The 23,051-nt window shown below is 36.3% G+C and overlaps 1 protein-coding gene across 2 annotated transcripts in view; it reads left to right on the forward strand.

The window, feature by feature from the left end:
- Positions 1–1,109: 1,109 nt before the first annotated feature.
- LOC129236063 (esterase B1) overlaps positions 1,110–23,051 on the forward strand; it is a 37,861-nt gene continuing 15,919 nt past the window's right edge. The window contains exons 1-2 of one of the 2 annotated variants that reach the window (XM_054870251.1): positions 1,110–1,441; positions 1,575–1,956. In XM_054870251.1, the coding sequence (XP_054726226.1) occupies positions 1,913–1,956 (44 nt within the window). In that variant the 5' untranslated portion in view covers positions 1,110–1,441; positions 1,575–1,912. The remainder of the gene's footprint in view (positions 1,442–1,574; positions 1,957–23,051) is intronic. The other variant, XM_054870252.1, reaches the window with a different exon arrangement.

Genomic DNA, 23,051 nt, shown 5'->3' on the forward strand with positions numbered 1-23,051 from the left:
TTATCTTCTGTAATTTGCGTACCAAAAACTTTGAACGCGCATTTGTTGAGACTAATTTTTTTAAATCACGGACTCATAACTCGAACTCCAAGCCTGAGTATTTTTTTACATTTGATCAGTATATTCGCAATTACATTCTTTATTAAAGATCGATCGTGTTTTTATTTTTAAAGTTTTTTTTTATAAATAATTTTCGATTCTTGTAAACAAATTTGAACCACTGAACTTTTATATTTTCATAGCTACTCAAATATATAATAGAAAAAAGGTTCAGTTGAGCGCAAATTAATAAAATATTAATGCCATGTTGCCAGGCTATTAGGCTCTATTTGTAAATTGGCCTGCTAAATGCTATTGCACGACGAAAAATAAATTTGCGGAATCAAAAGAAAAAGCCTTGAGTAAATTACATCTCTTCCTATGGCACCGAAAAATAATCAGGTTGTATGAGGCATGCAAGTCATTAAACATTTTTCCTAATACCCTGACAAGATGAAATAGACTTACAATTAATAACTGAGTGTGACCTCAGCTTAATTCAAAAAAGCTTTTGGAGAAGATCCACATAAAATACGTTGCCACCTGATACAAATCGCGTACATAAATAAGTAGCAGAAGCCAAGCGCTACTAACATAATCCACAAGCCACAACAAAACAGATGGCCGACTAATAAAGCAGCCGGTAATATCAAACACAAGCCGGTAAAGAGATTGCAAAAGAGAGTTTAGAAAATACGAGGAACATTTGAAATATGCGAATGCTAAGATGTGGACGGCCAGAGCGAAAAAACGAAAGAGTTAAAGATATCGCGAGAGCAGAGCGCATACATGATTGAGTGTACAGGTATAGTAAAGTCAATAACCACAAACAATTGAGGCAGTTCAGCGCTCAACTTGTGTTACACTACGCGAGTACAATGCAGAGAACTATTTTCCACTTACATACATACCTATGGCACACTTTGCTTGATCGCTTTGGGCAAATGCCCCAGTGGGCCACTGCTCCAACATTGAGTGGGGTGGGCGAATAAATGCATCTTGGGGCATTTCACGGCCTTCACTCACCGCTGTAATGAATGCTTAGTTTCAGTTACAATCCAACAGCTCACAGTGTTGGCTGCTACTTCGTTTACATTGTGCGAAAGAGGGTTTGAGATCAAGTGCTATTTGGTGTTTTAGCCATTTATTACAGCCTTTGATTGAGTTGCGTTGCCCTGCGTTTTTAATGCTTGCTTCAAACACTTTTGCCAACAAATCATTTGAGTAAAAAGAAACGAAAGACAAATACGTGAACATAACATTCAGCCGCTGGTGTTAGCGTAATAAGACTACAACAATATAAAATAAGCAACCAGTTTGCTAGCTAATTGCCATCTGATCGTGACGCGCTGGCACACTTTCCAACTTTTTACACAATAAGTTGGCTTTTGTACTCATTTTGGTAATTTTGTGGATTTTGTAATAACGTGAATCAGCGTCTTGATATATATTTTTTTTGTTTTGTTTATTCTTTCTGTGCCTGTTTTGGTTGTTTCACGAGTGTTTATTTTCCGCTTTCTTCTATGGCAAATCAGAAATGAAAAAATACTAAAGGAAACGATTAAAAATTAAATACATTAAAATAAAAAAAAACTGAAATACTAAAAAGAATATAACATCTGAAAAATTATTAAAAATAAACAAAAAATTTAAAAGCTAAAATTTCCAAAATTAAGTTTCGTGATAAAAGCTGGCAATATTCACTCAAATATTGTAAATAATAATCGAGAAATAAATAAAGCAACATATAAACAAAATTTAAAAATTGCAATTTAGAAAACACCAAAAAGATCTCTTGAGAAATCGTTAATCAAAATTAATTGCAATTTTCGCAGTGGTTGAGTGCGTGGAGTGAATAAAGATTTTACCCAACATGGAGTCGCTCTCAATTATGCACATAGTAAAGTTGACCTTTAAGTGAGTACAACGCCAATTGCGACAAATATATGTACATACTCGTTTTTATTTACATACAGTAAACACGCATGCACTTATATACTCACATAACACACTCAAAAACATCAAAAAAAAAAAACAACAGAGCAAGAGCTAGCACAGCAACGAAAATTTGGGTACCTACTCGCATATCTAACTACATTTGCAAGTTTGTTTGGATATGTGCACATCCGCTCTTCGCTAAAAAAATTTGCACAATGACCCACACCGACACCGATTATTCCACCAGCAGCAATACAATAGGGGACGCTCACAGCAGGTGGCAAATTACAATGTTTAGATTTTGTAATAATTTGCCACAAAGTTTTGTTTTTATTATTTTGTTTGCTTGATTTTTTTTGTGTGCTTTTGATTTTCTTTTTCGTGGTTTTTGAGTTTCTTGTGCATTTAAACTTTCTATTGTGGCATTGTAGCTGATATATGGGCATATGAACATACATACATACATACACATATACATACTTGTAGTTATGTGCGCTAGGGTGGTCGACTATTTGCTCTTTCTTCAGTAACCGGTTCTGGGTTTAATCAAAAGGTGGGTAATTTAAGAAACAAACAAACCAAAAAAAGAAACAAAAAACAAATAAAGCTAGGCACACCGGCTTATGCCGCTCTCGTGGATATAGGTATATTGAGAATAAATTAAGTATTTATGGAGGTTAACTTAAGAATATTATAAAAACAAATACAAGTTTGAGTAAACTTCTCATGGAAATTTTTAATTAACTGGCTAAGTCACTTTCTGAACACATTGGATACGAGGGTGTGCCTAGAATCTCTGAAGGTACGCAATATTTAGTAAAAGAAAAATTTTTCATCATAGTCTTCCCCACACAAATTTTACTTGATACGATGGGACCAGTAAAGAATAGGACCCATTGTGATATAGAAAAAACCAAAACTGAGTGAGAACTTTTTATGCTGATTACAACTGTGAAATGCGGTAAAAATGCGAAATATAAAATGGGGGCAAATATTTAAGGTCAAAATTTGAATTTGAAAAATTGAATTTTACTCATTTTAAAAACTATAGCTTTAACCCTATATTGAAAACAAATATCTCAACAACTTCTTAACTGTTTACAAAATTCATCATCATCATCATCAAGTAGCGATTACAACTCAGGGTAAGCTTGAGCTTCATTCACAATCCTCTTCCAATCCGCGCGGTTCATAGCAACAAATCTTCAGCTCCTAACTCGTAGCTTTTTGAGGTCGGCTATGACTTGGTCATGCCAGGTTAACCATGGACGTACTCGGCCTCGGGTCGTTAGACAATTCGTTGTTAAAAAATATTTAAATATTAATAGAAAGGTAATTAAAGTACAGTGTACTCTCTCTTAAGCGAACACCTATAGTAAGGGACTGAAACATTTGTCCCCTTATGGGAGGCGTCCGCTTATGAGAAAAGCGTAAGTTAAAATAATCTTTGACTGAACTTTGATATTTCATCAGTTTTATTTCCAAAACCAGAACAAATAGGTATACACATACAGGGTGGGCCATATAGCGTTTGCTTTTTGAACCACCAATTTTTTTGAGAATGGTAACACAAATGACATATCAAATGTGTTCATAATTTACTTAAAGGTTTGGCATTTACGAAATGGGACGCTATACGCTTGAACAAAATTGGGATATATTAAAAATCTATTTCCAAAGTGGTGAGTCTTCTTCTTTTCTGATTTTCACATTGGTGGCTACGTCAATAAGCAAAATTGTCGGATTTGGGGCTCAGAAAATCCACACGCTACTGTAGAGAAGCAAATGCATCCACAACGAGTCACTGTTTGGTGCGGTTTTTGGTCTGGCGGCATCATCGGACCATTTTTTTTTTTTCGAAAATGAGCGAGGAGCCGTGGTTACAGTAAATGGCGAGCGTTACCGTGACATGCTCAACGAGTTTTTGTTTCCAAAAATTGAAGAGGATGACATGGACGACATTTGGTTTCAACAGGACGGTGCAACTTGTCACACTGCCAAAGTTACACTCGAACTTTTGGCTACTGTTTTTGAAAACCGAATAAACAGCCGAAATTCCGATATCAATTGGCCGCCTCGGAGCTGTGATTTAAGCCCGTTGGACTATTTTTTGTGGGGAGCCGTTAAGGAGAAATGCTATGCGAACCATCCAGATACGATTGATGCTTTAAAACACGAAATCGAAGTTGCCATTCAGGAAATTGGAGCCTAAACAATCGAAAATGTGCTTAAAAATTGGATTGATCGAATGGCCTCCTGTAAAGCCAGTCGTGGCAGTCATTTGAACGATATTATTTTTGATTCATAAATGACAATGTTCAATCTTCAAAATAAAAAAAAAAGTTTGAAAAAGTATTGATTCGTTTTTTTTTTCATAGCCGATTCAAAAAGCAAATTTTACATGGCCCACCCTATAAATATTTGATAAAATCAACCGAATTTTCATTGCGATAGAGAAACACGAGAAATGTAAAACGGAGATTTTGTTATGTATGGTATCAAGGTGATTCTATTAAAGGTATTATCCAAGGCCAATTGAGTATCTAAGGTGGCGCCATTAAAAAACAGTTACTTTATTCTTCGCGATTTTGGCGAATCTGACGGCAGCTTCCTTCGCAATACAAAACAAATGAGCAAAACATACAAAAGTAAAAGAAATTACATGTTTGTGAAAATTCAGTGAATGGCTTGGTTGTATTGTGATTTGTGAGATTTAAACTAATCAGACTAATGAAAACGAGGTGCCGTGTGTTAAGTTGTTAAAGCACAAATTAATACAAAGCCTCCAAATGCAATTTGTTTGCGTTTTTATGCGGAAGACGCCTTGGCAAGAAAGTATGCATGTGTGTGTATAATTTCTTGCGTTTGGTTGTTTCCATTGCTTTCGCCTACTCTTCTTCTATACAAACAAGTCATTCCCCTTACTTTTGCTTGTTTATTCATGGGCTCTTACGACACGGCAAATTTGGAAGGCGCAATCTTGTATTTTATAATTCTTGTGTGGTATTGGTAACGCAGCTGATTTGTTTTTTTTTCTTTCGCCGTGTCCATGTGGCTGTCAGCCCAGAATGAAACAAGGCGAATTCATTCCTTGTTTTCTACTTTGCTTTGACTATCAAATGTACAAAACATTGCTGTTGTTGGTCCAGCGCCACCACCTTTAATGAATCCGAATTGTAAGTAATACAAATTCATTTAAAAAAGTCCGAAATTTAGGTTCGCGAGTTTTTTCTTGCATTTCAAAATCTTCGAGGTGTATTTGCAGATCAGTACGCAATTCAAGGCCTTTCAAGTCCTTGTGTTATTTGTGACATAAAGAAAGAGCGTTTAGTTTTCTCTTTGCCAAATAAGTTTCTTTATAAGAAGTCAACTGGTTGTCAATCTTGTTTTGTAGTGTTCATCTTCAGAAGAGTTGGTCAGCGAGAGTTGATATTTTTTGTTTCCTCATAATTTATGAAGACTTCATTACCTAAATTAAGACAGTTTCGACGTCAACTTGAATTTGTTTCTGAGCTAGATTATAAATATTGGTAAACTGAGCAACTGTCGATAGTGGAAGCTCAGCATCTGCCATATAACCATCCACAAGAACTCAAGCCGACCGATCATCAACAACGTCGGGTCTTTGCTGATTGGGTCACTGAAATGCATGAAAACGATGCGGAATTGAAAAATCAGTTTGAGTAATGAGGTCCATTTCCACCTCAGTGGCTTCGTCAACAAGCAAAATTGTCGGATTTGGAACTTAGAAAATCCAAGAGTTGAAAAGCCTCTCTATCCTCAACGTGTGACTATTTGGTTCGGTTTATGGTACGCGGAGTTATTGAACCTTACTTTTTCGAAAATGAAGCTGAAAGAACAGTTACGGTGAATGGATTGCGCTATCGACGACGATTTTTTATGGCCGCAAATGGATGGTATTGATCTGGTCAATGTTTATTTTCAACAAGACGGCGCTACGTGCCACACAAGCAACGAAACCATTGATATTTTATCAAAATAACACCTCTTATTAGAAAACCTTTTACAAGGCAGAGTTTGCAAGCCGTGCGCTTATGAGAGAACTAAAATATCTTTAGCGAGAACTGAAATATCAGGCGTCCTGTTATAAGACGGTTGTCCGCTTAAAATAGAAACATTTAGTAAATCACTCAATATTTTTGCGGTACTTAAAAATGTGCCCGCTTATGGAAGGAATCTGCCTAAGAAAGGTATATCCGTTAGGAGACCGATACTCTACTTTTGGGTGAGTTTTCTGGCCAAATCAGTTGTTATGAAAAAATACGAATCATTCTACATAAAACATTTTTTCGAAAACGCGCCAATTGAATATAATTTGAATGAAGTGAATATAATTTGTATTAAAAAGTATATTCAAATATTGGTTTTGATTTCATTTTAGCAAAATATCTTTACTGGGCAAACTCGTATCTTATCATAATTTCTTCAGTGCACCTCTGGAAAATATGGTATGTGTGAAATGAGTTAGCAAATTCCTAACCTTATTCGTACAATTTTGTTAGGGGGACTACGAACTTGTGCACCGCGGCATCTTCCTCGCGAAAGCGAAAATCTCAGTCGTATAGTGTTAGTTTTTGTTCAAACCTTAAACTTGAAAGTTTTCATATGCCAGCCATACTTTTGACCTTCAAATTGCATTGCAAAAACGATTATGAATGATTACTAAAATGATAGCACAGGTGCTATTTACTCTGTTTCACTGCACATTTCTATATGAACTCATAAATCCAGAAGTGGCGCTCTTATCTGAAATTATTTGATAACATATCACAGATAGCATCGCCTAAACAAATACAAATTTCACGCAGAATTATCAATTTAACTTAAATTGTTTTCATTTAACGGCAATTATAGAGTTTTTCATATGAAAGGTAGCAAGTGAGACAGCGATTATATGATTCTAGGAGCTACAGGTTGTTGGAAAAGAAAGAGAGCAAAAATAAAAGGATGAGTTGACAGAATTCACATTTTTTCAATGGCGTATAAGGTTTTATTCATCTACTTTCACTTTGAATACTAGTAACCCGCAGCTCTTTTACCATTTTTCTGTCATTGCAGCAAATAATGACATATAATGCTACTAATACAAAAATATTATGTTGTGGAAATTTTATTAAGCCTAAATTTCCTTATTAACATATGAACTCATTCGCACACATGCTCAACATGTAAAAAAATACATTGGCTCTCTAATAAAAATATATAACTATGGCTCTCAGCAGTAAGCAGGAGCTAGGCAATGAAGATTTTTCAAATTTTGAAAATATTTGGAACGAAATATTGGCTCCTATGATTCATATTATTATTCACGGAAATATTTTATAAAAACAAAAAATAGGTGGCATCACTGTTCGCCAAAAAATTTGGTGTTACAATATATTAAATGATTAATTTATTATTTGAGTAAATATTTTATACAAAAAAATTAGGTGGCATCACTGTTCGCCAAAAAATTGCTGTTAAAACATATTAAATGGTCAATTTATTGTTTGAGTAAATAGTTTATACAAAAAAAAATTTGGTGGTAGCACTATTTCACAAAAACTTTTGGAGTTGCAACATTTTAAATTATTGATTTATTATATGAACAAAAATGTTATACGGAAAAAGCAGGTGGCAGCTCTATTCCAAAAATATATTACTGAATTAAAGTTTCCACTTTCATTTGACACCCATATTCTAATATTTTAGTCGTCTTTTAAATAATTCTTGCCACGTGGCAACATCATGGAATTCAAGAATACGCATCTTAACCAAACAAGAAACCAAATTTATATGAAAATTGAATCTTATATAATTGAAAAATCGAGATCGAAAGATCGAGGCACACAAATCTAATGTTTCTACTACTTTCAATTATATTATAAATATGTGCTAATTTACAAAGCAGCAAGAAACCAAGGCTTTTTTAATCATAGCTCATATAAACTATTTGAATGATATCGATCTGCTCTTCCGTGGCGCTACTCCAATTTGTGGTGTGTGTCCTGCTGTTGTTCTGCAAACGGAGAAACATTTTACTCCGCCGCCGCATGGCAGATGTTGTTTTGTGGAGAGATTTTTCGTGACAGAAATGCACTCAGAGGTTTGCCATTACCTGCCGTGTTGCCACCGATATTAGAAAACAAATTTCTAGTACAGCCCATAATGGGTTACGAATCCGTGCACTATCGAAAGGCAGTCGCAACAATTCATTTCAATATACAGCAGCCGGGTTGTAATAGATGCAAAAAATTTGATTAAAACACTCAAAAGTTTCACTTAATCATAGGAATAGAGATTATGTACCCTAAGTTCAGCACTCTTAAGTTTTCTTGCTTGAGGCTAATTCAAGCCTAGTCAAAATTAATGAGGGAGATATATTAATTTTAGTGCTCTCAAATTTATTACTAAACAAATGAATTGAAGTATTATTTTTTTCACTTAAAAAAAAATTCTAGGCGGTCGCGAAAATTTTTTTAACTCCTAAATTCGGGGACTTTGTTGTGAACTACAAAATTGCATACCCAAGAAAATCCTAAAAAATTGTATAGCATTTTTTGGAATTTTCATGAAGTTTTATTATTAGTTTTTTAAAAAGCTTTTGAAAATGAATTATGTTGTTTTTCTTAAACTATATACAGTAAATTCGATCTGGACTTCCCGTCGACTATTCTTCTGCAGCTATCAACCCAGGAATATTGTTTTTCAGCTACTGCTGGGTCGTTCTTGCCTTATGGGCAGGAGCGGAATCTTGCTGGAAAATCCAACGCTCGCCATTGAAGAGAGTACTCCTCCACTACTTCACCACGCCTTCTAAGACATCCTCTTGGTACACCGCTTGCCTCGTCTGAACATCTTTTTTGCAGAAATGAAGAGATGTAACGCCTTTGCAAGACGCTCCCCACCAAATCATTTTGCAGGCTGGATGGTGGCCACGCTGAACACTTGGAATAACATTTTTTGCGTCTCTAGAAGTTTTAGCACAGATATTTTCATGGTGGTTGACCGCGTGCTACCGAAGAAGCTGCTCGCATCTGTCGAGTCTAATTTTCTTCAAGCGCGTTGTTAAAAGATGATCGGTTGAGCGACGGAAAACTTGCATGTATCATCTCTAATTAGTATTGATATGAATCTGGTCGATACATTCATTTCGCTTGCTATGATTTTCTGCTTTCTAAAGAGATTTCTGCGAATTCTTTCTCGATCGGCTTTTATGGCTGCACTGTTCCGAATCTCGCAAAGACGGCCACTTATTTTTCTATATGTCATTTCAGATTTCGTGCTGGAAACAAATATTCTAGAAATATTAAGTTTTTTTTAAGTTCTGAGTTATTATTAATTTGTTCTCGCCGTATGCATTGTAAATTTGTCACAGACTTTATGGCAAGACTAAGTATTATAAGACTTCGGCCAAAATATTTTAGAAAATTATTAAGATTTACATGAACTCAATTGATTTGAAAATACCTCCAAAAATCGAGGTTTATTTTCAAAGAAACTCAATTTTTAAAAATATTTGCTGCATAAAATGACCTTAGATGATAGTAATGTTAAAAAATTTTCATGAACCGAGGTAAATTAATAAGATTTCTGGGTATATATATTAAATTGGCGCGTACACTCTTTTTTTGTGTGTTTGGCCGAGCCCCTCCTCCTACTTGAGGCGTGCGTCTTGATATTGGTCCGCAAATGGAGGGACCTACAATTTCAAGCCGACTCCGAACGACAGATATTTTTATGAGATTTTTTTTCATGGCAAAAATACACTCGGAGGCGTGCCATTGTCTGCCTAGGGGCGACCACTATTAGACCGCTGTTTTCTTTTGGGCTTTCACAGAGATTCGAACCTACGTTTTCTCTAAACTTCCGAATGGTAGTAACACTCATTCAGCTACGGCGGCCGCATTAATCTCTCATTAATCTTAGTACTTCTTAAAATATTTTGTCAAAACTCCTAAAATATAATTTTTTTTAACTCCGTTTAAAAATCATTACCGACTTTTTTTTGTGCGGAGATTGGTGAACCCTAATGTGCAGGCAAATGCAGATATTTTAAGATATTTTATATTCAAATATATGTACAATTTGTTCGATGGCGTTTCGCTTTCATTAATTTCCTATTGCCTAGTAAATAAACGCAGGCAAGTTTCTACATCTACATATGTATGTATATGTACGCGTATGCGTATATATGTATATGCATATATTTATAGGGCCCACCTGTCGTACATTGACACTGTTTTTTGTACTTTGCTTGTGAAATACTTTACGTTTATCAATTACATTTCTTATTGCTTTTTACCGCGTTTTGTGATTCAACATCTGCGCAGTGTTGCCATATTGATTAACTAGGATAGTAGTGGAAGTGGGTATTGATAAAGGTATTTTATACTTACTAATGGCAGCCAGCCAAGAGTAATGTAAAAAAAGCTGGTAAAAACATTGATTTTAAAAAAGGTTAGCTTCATGAAGGCGTTGTGCGGAAAATTCCCAAATTTTTGTCGTGTACGTCAAAACTAATAGAATACTCGTACAGGATTTTGCTATCCCTGAGACGAGACGTCAGCGCACAAATAGAACAAGCGAAAAGAAGAGGAAGAATAAGTGAAAGTCAATAGAAGAAAGAAATTGACCTGCATTTGAAGGTTTCATTGTCATTCGTGTTTTCACAATTTAACACACGTCACCTCATTTTTATTATTTTGTTTAATTTAAATTAAAATTTAAAATATACTCTGATTGATTCACACACGAGTAACTTTTCACGCAGCGGCTTGCTTATTTTCTGTGCTGAAGTCAATGAAAACGGCTGATTCCGCTGAATTCAGTAATAACAAAGATGCCGTCTACTTTGAACCTTGACGTTTGTGTTATCAACATCAGGGCGAATTATTTCAAGATCGTGGCAACAGAACAGCTGATTTAGCGGTTTTGTGCTTTGGTTGTGAAAGTGGCCTCCTTCTTTGCTGCTGGTTTGCTTGTTTGTTTAAATTCTCAAGGTAAATGTGGTTGTTGCGCTGGGGCCACCAGTGTTCTGTTGAAGAGGTTGAGAACTGTAAATGATCACACAAACCAGAAAATTTTTGGCCTGTTTTTTGTTTTGTTAAAATTTCATAGAAAATTTCATGGCATCTTTTTTTTTTTAATTTGATATACGGCATATGTCCGCCGTGGCTATTACTTACATGATTCCAATAAATTTGTCCGTATGGCATCAATGGTGACTTGAATATTGCAATAATCGATCGATACAGCGCGCTGTATGCCAAATTGCGCCATCTTGTTGCAATCAAATGTCGTCGATTTTTATGAACTTGATGAAATGAATAATGATTACTAATTTTATGGTTCTATCGAGACTGATGCTCGGCATCAACCAATTCAGTGAACTCAATGCGGCTTTAAACCTGGAAAATTCTAGACCAGATATTCGCAATACCTCGAGTCTTGGAAAAAACGCATGAAAGAGGAATGGACATGCATCATCTTTTCTGTCTGAATTTGGTATTATCGTAAAACTAATACGGCTGCGCGAAATGACGTTGAGCAGTCGCAGCAGCGCAGCTAAAATCGCTTAGGCGGTTATCGCGCCAATAGGTCACAATATCGAGCTGAAAACAAAACTTACATATGTAATAATAATATTAAAAACGATTGTGAAGAAGCAATCGCACATAAACATTACTAGGATAGGGATAATGTCACGTAACACAGGACTACAAACACAAAATGGAATACCACCAAAAAAGAACTATAGCAAAAAAGCTTAACCAAAAGAAGAAGAGAGAGTCAATTAAAAAACAAATACAGCAAATAGAGATAAGTGGCCCCAGTAACGCGAGAATATTTTACTCTAAAATAAAGCACAAAAGATCAGAACACATTTTTAGACTAAACAAATGTTAGGACGCGCAGGGTAATCTGATTTTAGGAGAAGGAAAAGTTCTCATTAGATGGAAAAACTACTTTCAAGACCTTCTAAATAATAAAAACGGTGACATTAATAGCAACAGCACTCAATCTAACTTAATTCAATCGGCAGAAATTTTGATCGAACCACGCACAATTGATGAAATTAGCCTTGCGATGAAAAAGCTAAAAAATGGCAAAGAAAAAAATGGTGGGGAAGATAGCATAACTGTCGAGCTCATCAAAAATAGATCAACGGACCTGCAGAACGCCTTGTTATGTAATATAAAAAATATATGGGAATCTGAGAGTATACCCAAAGAATGGCAGACAAGGATAATTGTACCAATCTAATATACAAAATAAGGTGACAGATGCGACTGCAACAATTAAACATTTTCACGAATGTTCTACACCACCGACTGAATGATTAGGCGAGTATCAATGTGGTTTTAGCAATGGAAGGTCGACGACCGACCAAAGCTTTGTAGTTCGTCAAATATTTGAAAAGTTTCATTAGTATAAAATCAACCTACCTTTATCAGCTGGGTAAGACTCCGTCAGAAAATATGAGATTTGCAAGTGGTCTTTCGATTTCTTTGAAACTTTGGGAAATATTAGTTCTAGGTAAGATACATTCGAGCCTAAAAGGATTTTGAAAAATTTTCAAAATTGAGTCATCTACGCCATGTTGAAAATCGGGACCGTGTTTTTTTCAAAAATCAATATTTCTTGAACCGTTGGATGGATTTCAATGCAATTTACAGACAATATAGAAACAAATAAGTAGTTTAAATTAGTATTATGTTAAAAAAAAAATTTCGAAATTTTGACCAAAAAAAAGTCAAAAAAATTTTTTGAATCAATTTTTAGTTGATTTGGCCAGTCTTTTAGATTTTCTGTTATACACGTAACGATTCCTTATGATTTAACCTTTATTTTGAAAAAAAAAATTTTATGGTGTCTATAATAGTTCCCGAGATATTGCGATTTTGGTGGAAGCGCGCACCGTGAAGTTCGCGGTTACGCAGAAATCTAAAAAACTGGCCAAATCAACTAAAAATTGATTCAAAAAATTTTTTTGACTTTTTTTTTGGTCAAAATTTCGAAATTTTTTTTTTAACATAATACTAATTTAAACTACTTATTTGTTTCTATATTGTCTGTAAATTGCATTGAAATCCATCCAACGGTTCAAGAAATATTGATTTTTGAAAAAAAACACGGTCCCGATTTTCAACATGGCGTAGATGACTCAATTTTGAAAATTTTTCAAAATCCTTTTAGGCTCGAATGTATCTTACCTAGAACTAATATTTCCCAAAGTTTCAAAGAAATCGAAAGACCACTTGCAAATCTCATATTTTCTGACGGAGTCTTACCCAGCTTCTTTATTGATTTTTTGAAAGTATTCGATAGTATTGAAAGAGGCAAAGTTGAATACGCCCTACGCATGCAAGGTATACCGAAAAAAATTAGCTTTGCTAGTAAGCCTAACCCTCGCTGAGACCTATTCCAAAGCGCTTATACAAGGCAAAGCATCCGATTCAAAGTTAAACCAGGAGTAATTGCAGAGAGATGCGGTGTTTACGCTCGTGCTCAATCTGATCATAGACCATTTAATTGAGAAGGTTGTTCCATCAGGCACTATATTCAACAAAAGTTCGCAAATATGTGGCTTTGCTGATAACCTGGTCGCCAGAAATATAAATGAAATATAAAATTTTACGATTTAAAGATCAACAAAAACAAATCGAAGTACCTCGCAAGGCTTAACACGTTGAGAAAAGTGCCTTTGGCGATCACGAATTTGAAAGCGTGGATGAAATTAAATACCTCTGAATGCTTCTAGAACAGACGATTGCTATCCAAGACTGTGTTCAGGCTGCAAACAGAACATATTTTGCCCACATTAAACTATTCAAAAGCCAGCTCTTGAGTAGGAAAATTAAAATCAAAATATATAAAACACGGATTCGACCAGTGGCAACGTACGGATGCGAAACGTGGGCATGGAAAGCGAATACAATTAAACAATCTGGAAAGCGGAATACTAGGTCCAGTACGAAAAGAACATGGGGTATGTCGCATCAGATATAACAGCGAGATAGAAGAATTCCTACAAGGCGAAAACGTTGTGCGGTTTGCCAAATCGCAGCGCATCCGATGGCTAGGACACGTTTGCAGAATGCAAGATGAAAGAATACCTCGCAAAGTTCTAGATGCGCGTATGCTTGGAGAAAAACGAAGAGGACTGCCGCGGTGGTAGACGACGTTGAAGACGACCTAAGAAACATAGGAGTGACGAAATATCGTAATCTGGCTATGGACCGAGATGCATGGAGAAGAATTGTGGAGGAAGCCAAGGCTCACAACGAGCTGTAATGCTATGAATGAGGATTATGAATATTAAAAACTACATACATATGTATATTAACATTAAACTATCAACCAAATTCATAAAACAAATTTATTTACATACATATATGCCTCGCTCACACCGGTCATGCACTACCAAGTTTCATTAAGTATCGCAATGTAATCTTAAGTGTCCTAGGTTTAGTGCTGACAAATAAATTAAAGACGAAAAACTGACCGGAAATTCTCTTATGATGCTGAATTTACATATATAGAAAAAAATTTAAAAATTTAACAAAGTTTAGTCAAATTAGTTTTTTATGATTTTTTCTTTGATGTAAATGGCGTGGAAATATCTTTCGTAATTTGTTTTTTTTTGGGATTTTTATATTTGTGACTATTGAGTACGTTTTCTCATTTTGGGAAATTCAAAACACAATTAAGCCTAGTCAATTTTATGTATTCCCATTTGTTAGAGTGTATGGCTGTGTGTGCCCAATGGGTTGGTGCGTGACTACCATTCGGAATTCAGAGAGAGAACGTAGGTTCGAATCTCTGTGAAAGACTAAAATGGAGAAAAAAAAGTTTTTTCTAATAGCGGTCGCCCCTCGGCAGGCAATGGCAAACCTCCGAGTTTATTTCTACCATCAAAAAGCTCCTCATAAAAAATATTTGCCGTTCGGAGTCGGCTTGAAACTGTAGGTCCCTCCATTTGTGGAACAACATCAAGACGCACACCACAAATAGGTTGGAGGAGCTCGGCCAAGCACCCCAAAGAGATGTACGTGCTAGTTTTATACATCATATTAAATATAATATATATATATATATATATATATATTAGGCCGGGTCCATTTGTGGGGAGGCAAAAAAATCGCCCATTGCTCTGTGAAAATCATATTCTAGGGATCAAAATAAGAAACTTTGCCGAAGGACCCATACCTCGAAAACGAATTCTGATGTCCCCCAATTTGGGTCGAACTTTTTATGTAGTTTCTTGTCTCATGTAAAGGCCAAAAATGGTGATATTTTGAAATGATTGTATGGGGAACCCCCCCAGGGGAGTTCCAGGGGGTGTGCCACTGGCATAGGTGGACCGGCCGCCCAAAGTTATAAGGGGGTCGGTCACACATTTGGACTCGATTGGAGCACTCTAAATGGGTCAAAGTGGGATTTTTCGTTCGACCCAAATTGGGGGACATCAGAATTCGTTTTAGAGCTATGGTTCCTTCGGCAAAGTTTCTTATTTTGATCCCTAGAATACGATTTTCACAGAGCAATGAGCGATTTTTAAATCGACCCGCCCTAATATATATGTATATATATATGTCTGAGTCTACGCTGGTCACAGCCAAAACTACTTCGCTCTCTCCTTTTCATAGAGTAAAAGAGTAAATTTGTTGCTTTTACGCTCTTCGCGTTCGGTTAAAATCATGTTTTTTTGACAACCATAGAGACATGCAAGAATGATAGAAACAAGATTGCGCCCATCAGAGAGTGCGCGACGTCACCCTAGCCTAGTTGTACAGTGTTGCCGATTTTTTGCTCTTTGCAGTAAATTTTATGCTTTTTCATACTCAAAATGCGAACATTTTTGAGTTTGGTGTTTGTTTGTTTCTTTTTTTTTTTGTTTGACGCTACAAAAATTGTGTTTGTTCATCATTGTAATGCTTCAATATGAGCATTGCAGTTTCGTTTTTTGTTCTGCGTATTTTACATGAAATAGATTGTATTTTACATTGAATAAATAGTCAGGTCCTGAAATGGCTCATCAGAATTGGCGTGAAAATCCTAATGTTGTTCTAAAATAAGCATTCATGTAATCCTTCCAAGGTTTTCGTCTATACAAGCATTGTAGAACATTGAAGTACTTCAAATTTGGTAGATTGTCCTAGTGAGTATCCCTGTGAGCTTCTCTTTCTTCGTTTTTAAGGGTGGACGGTGCCGTCTTGCCAAAACAGCAGAACCTACTTTATAAAGATCTAGGGCTTGCGAGTTTGTTAGCAATATGGTTTTCAACTAAATATACTTCTTTTTCTTTTTAATTCAATACTACAATGAACTGGTAACTAGGTTTAACCGAATTTGATTAGTCATGCCAAGTGCGCTAGGAATGCAAATTGGCTGTCAAGTGAAATTTATTTAATTTTTCAAAGTGAATCATGTGAATACCTGCTGTGCTGGTACAGAATTTTTAATTAAAATTATGACTGTTACAATATACGTAACTAGCGATTAAGTAATTAAATAAGCCACTTACTGGCATGTATTAAATATATAAACATTCATACAGAAAAAAACGGCCAGTAAAGCAATAGAGTTGTTTATTGCTTCAACATTTCATTATATGGATTTAGATATTTAAGGCAATTTATTTGAAAGATAAATTGCGTGCTGTCACCGTTTTATTATATAATTTTTTGCATCTCGAAACAAAGTAAGCGCCAGTCATTCCTACATACAAACATGCACATATCTATAAAACAGCAAAGAATTATTTATTCTTAAAAAGTGTTTTTATGAGGTGTAGAAACGAACAGTAGCAAAGAAGACATTCGACACAGTCAGCCACTCTACGCTACTGAATGACACTATACAGTCGACACTCCCGACAGGGCTGAAGAGGTCGTCCGTAATAGTTCGAGACCAAAATCTCTAACATATAAAGGTGAGCCTCTTTACCACCTGGACAAAGGAGGTCAAACTACAGCTCAAGGTTAAAGTCAATGACACATGAATACCGACTGTAAAAACAACTACATAAAGAGGCACAGAGTAAAGGAGCACAACAAACTGCACAGTAAACAGTTTCTACTAGGGTGCTATCGCAGACTTCACTCATGTAAACACCTGCTTGAACCAGAGCCGTCTCCCAGGAGACACCTCTCCAAGTACTCTGACGAGATCCAGGACAAAACAAATCGACAACTACTGGTTCGGGCAGTGTTTAGACAAACAATTAACCGCATTCATCGGGAGAAACTTACCACCTTCATAAGCTCCCGACCCTCGAATGCCGTAATCGAAGTTCAACCACCACCCATGGGTAATAAAGAGCTCCAGCTGCCCTTAGAGACCTGAGTAACCTTAGCACAATTACGTTCTGGGTACAGGTTCTCAGCAGGTTAAATTTCTACCAATCCAGAATTGGCCCCGACATAGTAAACATGTGTCCAGCATGTGAATTCACCTCCCCACCTTTTCCCATGCCGCATAAAATCCACACATCTAGCACTCCTCTCCCTCTGGACATAACCTCGACTCAGTTAGTTTCCTGGGCCTACTGTTAGATGAGTTAGACGAAGACGACCGGTAATCTACATTGCACTGCCAGGGTTTAGTACGCTGATACAACAACAACAACGAACAGTGGTATCGAAATTGCTCGCATACGACTTCAAATAGACCCAAACAAAAGGTGGCATAAAAGTAATCACCCTATCAGAAGATTGATCAAATTGGCAAATGACCTCTTGGTCTCGTGAACTAGACAGCAGCAGTATATAGTACAAGCAGACAAGCAAAGCAGCGTGCAAAGGTGAAAATAAAGATTTCCGTCACTAAAAATCATATTTTATTTTCATTTTGTAAAAAAAATATTCGAAAACAAAATTGGATGAATTAAATGATCAATTAAATCTGTGCTCCTTCTACATTTGACGTTAGCTTATCTTCATTAATTCAGATTTTGTAACAGTTTTCAATAAAATGATTTGGTATTTTTGAAACCGCGTAATTTCTGCTTTAGTTAAAGACATTTCGACTAAGTCTACTGGAAGTACCACATCAAGAAATAAAATAAAGTGACAAAATTTCTAGATGGTGTCGAAACGAGTAGTAACGTGAAATGAAAAAACATTTATTTCATTTGAATTTATACACTACAACAGCAAATTATCATTTCAAGGTCAGTTGTTCGCGTGCCGATAGTATTTTGTAAAACAAATAGTCCACAATAATCCACAAATACCACATGAGCCAAATAGTCAAAAATTGAAAAAAATTAATTTCTTGAGAAAATTCAAACGCATTTTTTTTACTTAAAGCATTTCTTAAACCACCTGCAGGCTTAAAAAAATTGCTTTATAAATTTCGTTTATTCACTTCGGGTAAAACAACCGCAACGAAAAAATATTATTTGAAAATTTGTAATAAAAATAAGTTCTGCCATTTTCAAAAAAGATATTGTTAAACTTTAATTCTTCTTCGTTTCACAGTCCGTAATGGACTATAGCTTCATCAACAATTTTTCTCCACTTTATTCTATACATGGCTTCATTTCTCCATTCGTGTACGTTCATTTCCATAAGATCTGATTCGACGTCATCAAACCATTTCTTTCGTGGGCGCTGTCTTTTTCTTCCTCCAGTGGGTATTAGAATAAAAGCTTTCCTAGCATTTCGCTCTTTCGGCATGCGCAATACGTGCCTAATCCATCCAAAACTTTAATTCGTTCCCTACGATCGTTATCTCGAGTGATCGGTAAATCTCGAGTTAAAGATCCATAAAAAATTGATAAATAATAATCTGAAAAAAAAGTTCAATTTGCAAAAGCGTTTGCAAACACCCCAAATATCACCCCCTCCCCTCCCAATATACTACAAAATTGCCAAGTTGCAACAAAATGTGAAATTGAAAAAGTTCACTGTTCATGGCTAACGATTAGGCTCATCAATTTTATAGCAAACAACTTGGCTTACACACGAGTACCTGCGAGATCCAATTGATGCCAGAATTGAAGCTAAGTGATTATCGTTTTTGAAGCGACGTCAGCTAAATAATTGAGTGCTTGAACATTTCGAAATCGATTCACTGATTTACTCGCAAATTATACTCAAGCTTACATCTGGCTTAGAGAGTTCGTGAATATGTAAGAGTTCAAAGTGACAAAGGGAAAAAACGCGATTTTTGGGACATTCCAAATTTGAACTTTATTATAGAAAAATTCAGTGGCCTATAATAGCTCAGACAGACGGTGGCGTTAATCGGGATTAACGACTTAATTCGGAACTATCTCAGAATTTATGTATAACTACTGCGGATTAACAACTAGACTTAGGTTAGGTTAGGTTAGGTAGTGATGGTTACCCAGAGAGTGGGCCCACTTTTACGAAAGAAGTTTGGTTCATCCTTTCTGATACCATTGCAAGAGGGGAAAAAGAGGAGAAGGAAAAAGGGGGAGAAAGGGAAGGGATGGGGAAGGTTGACTGTTTGTCGACCACGAACGGTGACTAGTCAGCGGTTGTGTTAACCTCTTTATGCTGCCGATGAAGTTCATCAGGTTTTTGTTTTCAATACTTGCCATATCAGCAGGCGCCGAAAAGAAGTGAGAACCAAGACGCTTGAATCGTAGTCCCGCGAGAGCTGGTCGGCTGAGGAGCAGGTGCTGAGATGATTCCACCTCATCCTCCATACAGTTGACGCAAAAAGGACTCGAAGTAATTCCGAGTCTCACGGCATGTAGGTATATCCCGCGGACAGTGCCCCGTGAGGATGCCAACGAAATTTGAGAGATGAGATTTCGTCATCCTCAGAATATCCGTCGAATGCCTCCTATCCAAACGTGGTCAGAAGGACTTCGCCACCTTACACGTTCGTGTACTTATCCAGCGCTCGCTGAGTTGGTGCAAAGCCCATCCTTCCAGAAGTAGAGCGCAGGTTGTAAAGGGGATCCCGATCCTCTCCTTTCGCGGGCACTCTACCTCACAGGTTCCTTATCTGGCAAGCTCTTCGGCTTTGCAGTTTCCAGTAATGTCACTGTGACCAATTACCCAAATTATCTTTATATCGAAGAATTATGATGCATTCGAGAGAGAGACCAGGCATTCCCTGACCAGTTTCGAATGCACCATCATAGAGCCTAGGGCCCTAATTGCCGCTTGGCTATCGGAGTAAATATTTACCTTCATAACAGTTATTACGCAAGTAAGTAGCCAGTCAACTGTTTCTTTGATTGCGGCCACCTCTGCTTGGAACACACTGCAGTGATCCACTAGCCTGAATTTGAGTTTGATGGGGAGCTCTTTGCAGAATACTCCTCCTCCAATCCTACCGCCCAGCTTCGAGCCATCCGTGAACAGGTTAACAAGGCCCGTTCCCAAGTGTTGCCCCCGGTCCACTCCTCCCTTGGTGGAACGTGGGTGGAGAAAGTTTCGCTTGGACTAAGCGAAAGCACACATTGATCTGACGAGGGGATGAACTCAAAGTCTCTGAGAATGCTTGAGTGCCCATATGTGAAATTGAGCTTATAGCCCAAGCCCCTCAGTCTGATTGCGGTACGTGCAGCGGCAATTCTGCCTGCGATGTCTATAGGTACCACATTTAAAATTACATTAGGTGCCAGGGTAGGAGTAGTTCGAAGCGCCCCACTGATTGCGATGATTGCAGACCTCTGAACTCTCTCTAGCTTTTTAACTGATATCGTCCTCTCCAATGAGTTCCACCAGACAACGACTCCATATAACAGGATTGGCTTTATTATGATATTATAGAGCCAAAATACAACTCTAGGCGAGAGCCCCCAACTAGACTCAATTCTCATTAATTTAAGCAGATTAGAAAAATTTTCGATGACAACATTGAATGACAAATAATGGAATTTTTAAGGAGAAGAACAAGAAAGGCAGGTTGAAATGCTAGTTGCCACTAATGCGTTCGCAGTTACTCTTATTGTCTTGATATTTGAGTTAGGAATGTAACACTTTTTTTTTCAATAAATAATAGCCCTGATTGCCTAATTACCTAAATGCCCTGATACTCAGCTAAAACCGGTATTTGATGTCTGCGGTCCATCTTTTACCGACAAAACTTCGATTACTGTCGCTATAAAACGGCATCCTTGACATCCTTCAAATTCGTTGATTTTTTTTTTTTTAATTTGTATATATAATATTGTATAAAGTTTGGAAGTTGAATTTATATTGTTCATAAAATTTTCATAATTTCATTACTAAAATTGAATAAGATACAAATAAATTTGTCAATAAGCCACTGGCTGTAAGTTGTAGTACTTAACCTTCTGAGGTTCGCACTTCTTCTCATTATGCGTACGGTTCTCAGAATTTTCAAGGCAGAATTTTGATGTGAAATAAGCGCAACGCGCGAGGCAGTAAAGGTATTTTTAAGAAGACGAAATATTGTATGGCCTTTGTCAATTAAATTCATAAAGGATTCGTATTCAGACTTATTGGACTGAAAAGAGTCTTGATCAGAAAACAGTCGTTTACGAAGCCAATAATAGCCAAATATGACTTATATTTTGACTCGCATTTTTAAAGAAGCGAAGCACCTTCACTGCAGATTTTCAAACGAGCTTATTATGACGCATTTACACCCATAGTTAAAAGCCCTTATACAAAACTGAAATTGTCACAATTTGCCTCTGTTTTTGTTGTTAAAAATGTTATTTGTCCTCGCAGCAAACTGCGTATGATTGATTGGAAAAGCATTAAGTGAAGCAACAGTACGGGGCAGATTAAAAAGCACAAAAATCAAAGCTTTTGTTGTACGTAAACTGATCGATATAAGTCCAGCGAACAAATCCAAGCGCCTTGCCTTTTCTAAGGAGTTCATAAAAAAAAAATTGAGTTCTGGCATAACATGTTGTTGACAGATTAGTCCTCCTTTCAATTTCAAGGTGCAAGAAAACTCATGTATTTGTCACAAAACCTACGTGGTAGGGCAGTGCCACGTCTTAACAGATCCGGATGCACTTCAGTTATGTTTTGGCGGTCCGGGTCCTTCTACCAGTATTTGTGCCCATTGACGGTATTCTAAACCCAGCCGGATACATTGGCATTCTTAATAATCATGCATTCACTTCAGCCAACAACCTTTTCTCAAACAACGACAGGATTTTAAAAACATGATTTTACAAAATGCCCCATGGGTAGGCTACATACAAAATTTTGGAGTGAAGTAAATTAAACTGTTCTGCTTTGGCCATCTCAAAATCCAGATCTAAACATTATTGAAAATATTTAGTTTCTTATCAAACAAATAAGGACAATCAATAAGAAGAGAAAAGGACATGTGACAATCGAAGAAATTAAGGAAATTTGGAGTAGGCTGATAATTCCATTGCTACACAAATCGATTGACTCCATTTTCTCCAGACTGGAAGCAGTAATCGCTGCGAGAAACAAAGAAATGGAATACTAATAAATATTCTTACAAAATATTAATACAACATCTTAAAATAGCATTTAATTTCACAATGAAATGATTTTTTTAATATTGTGTACTTATTTTAGATGACGGGAAGCATAAATTCAAGCGCTTGCTTCAATGTGAAATATGTCGTTGTTTTCTTTGAATTCGCACTATTTACCTTTGCATACTCTGAAGATTTTAATAGCAATAAAGTATTTTAATAAACTTGTTTAACAACAACAAACAAAGAGTATCGAGTAAACATTGTGACGATTTCAGCTTTGTGGCTGCATGACTCTGATTCTGAATGTTTGCTGGGAATTGTCATAATTAATGAGATTCAATTGAAGATTTCTTATCGACGCTTGTGAACTTTGGATTGCTAATAAGTTTAGATTAAACAGTAGGCGTGCGAACAAGTTTTAATTTTGCAAAGTCAGGGTAATTATAGTATGTGAACATTGTACTGGGAATAGCTGAAATAATTTATATTATATATACATAGGTATATGGACAGAAGTCGTGCTTGGAATAATTTAAAACAAAAAAGCAACAAAGAAAAAATAATGCAAAAAACATAGTACTAAAAAAAATCAAAACTTAGTGGCTATTCATTGTTGAATTATATTTGAGATAATAAGTTGGTAAATAAA

Source organism: Anastrepha obliqua, chromosome 1 (genome assembly GCF_027943255.1).
Source record: "Anastrepha obliqua isolate idAnaObli1 chromosome 1, idAnaObli1_1.0, whole genome shotgun sequence".
NCBI lineage: Eukaryota > Metazoa > Arthropoda > Insecta > Diptera > Tephritidae > Anastrepha > Anastrepha obliqua.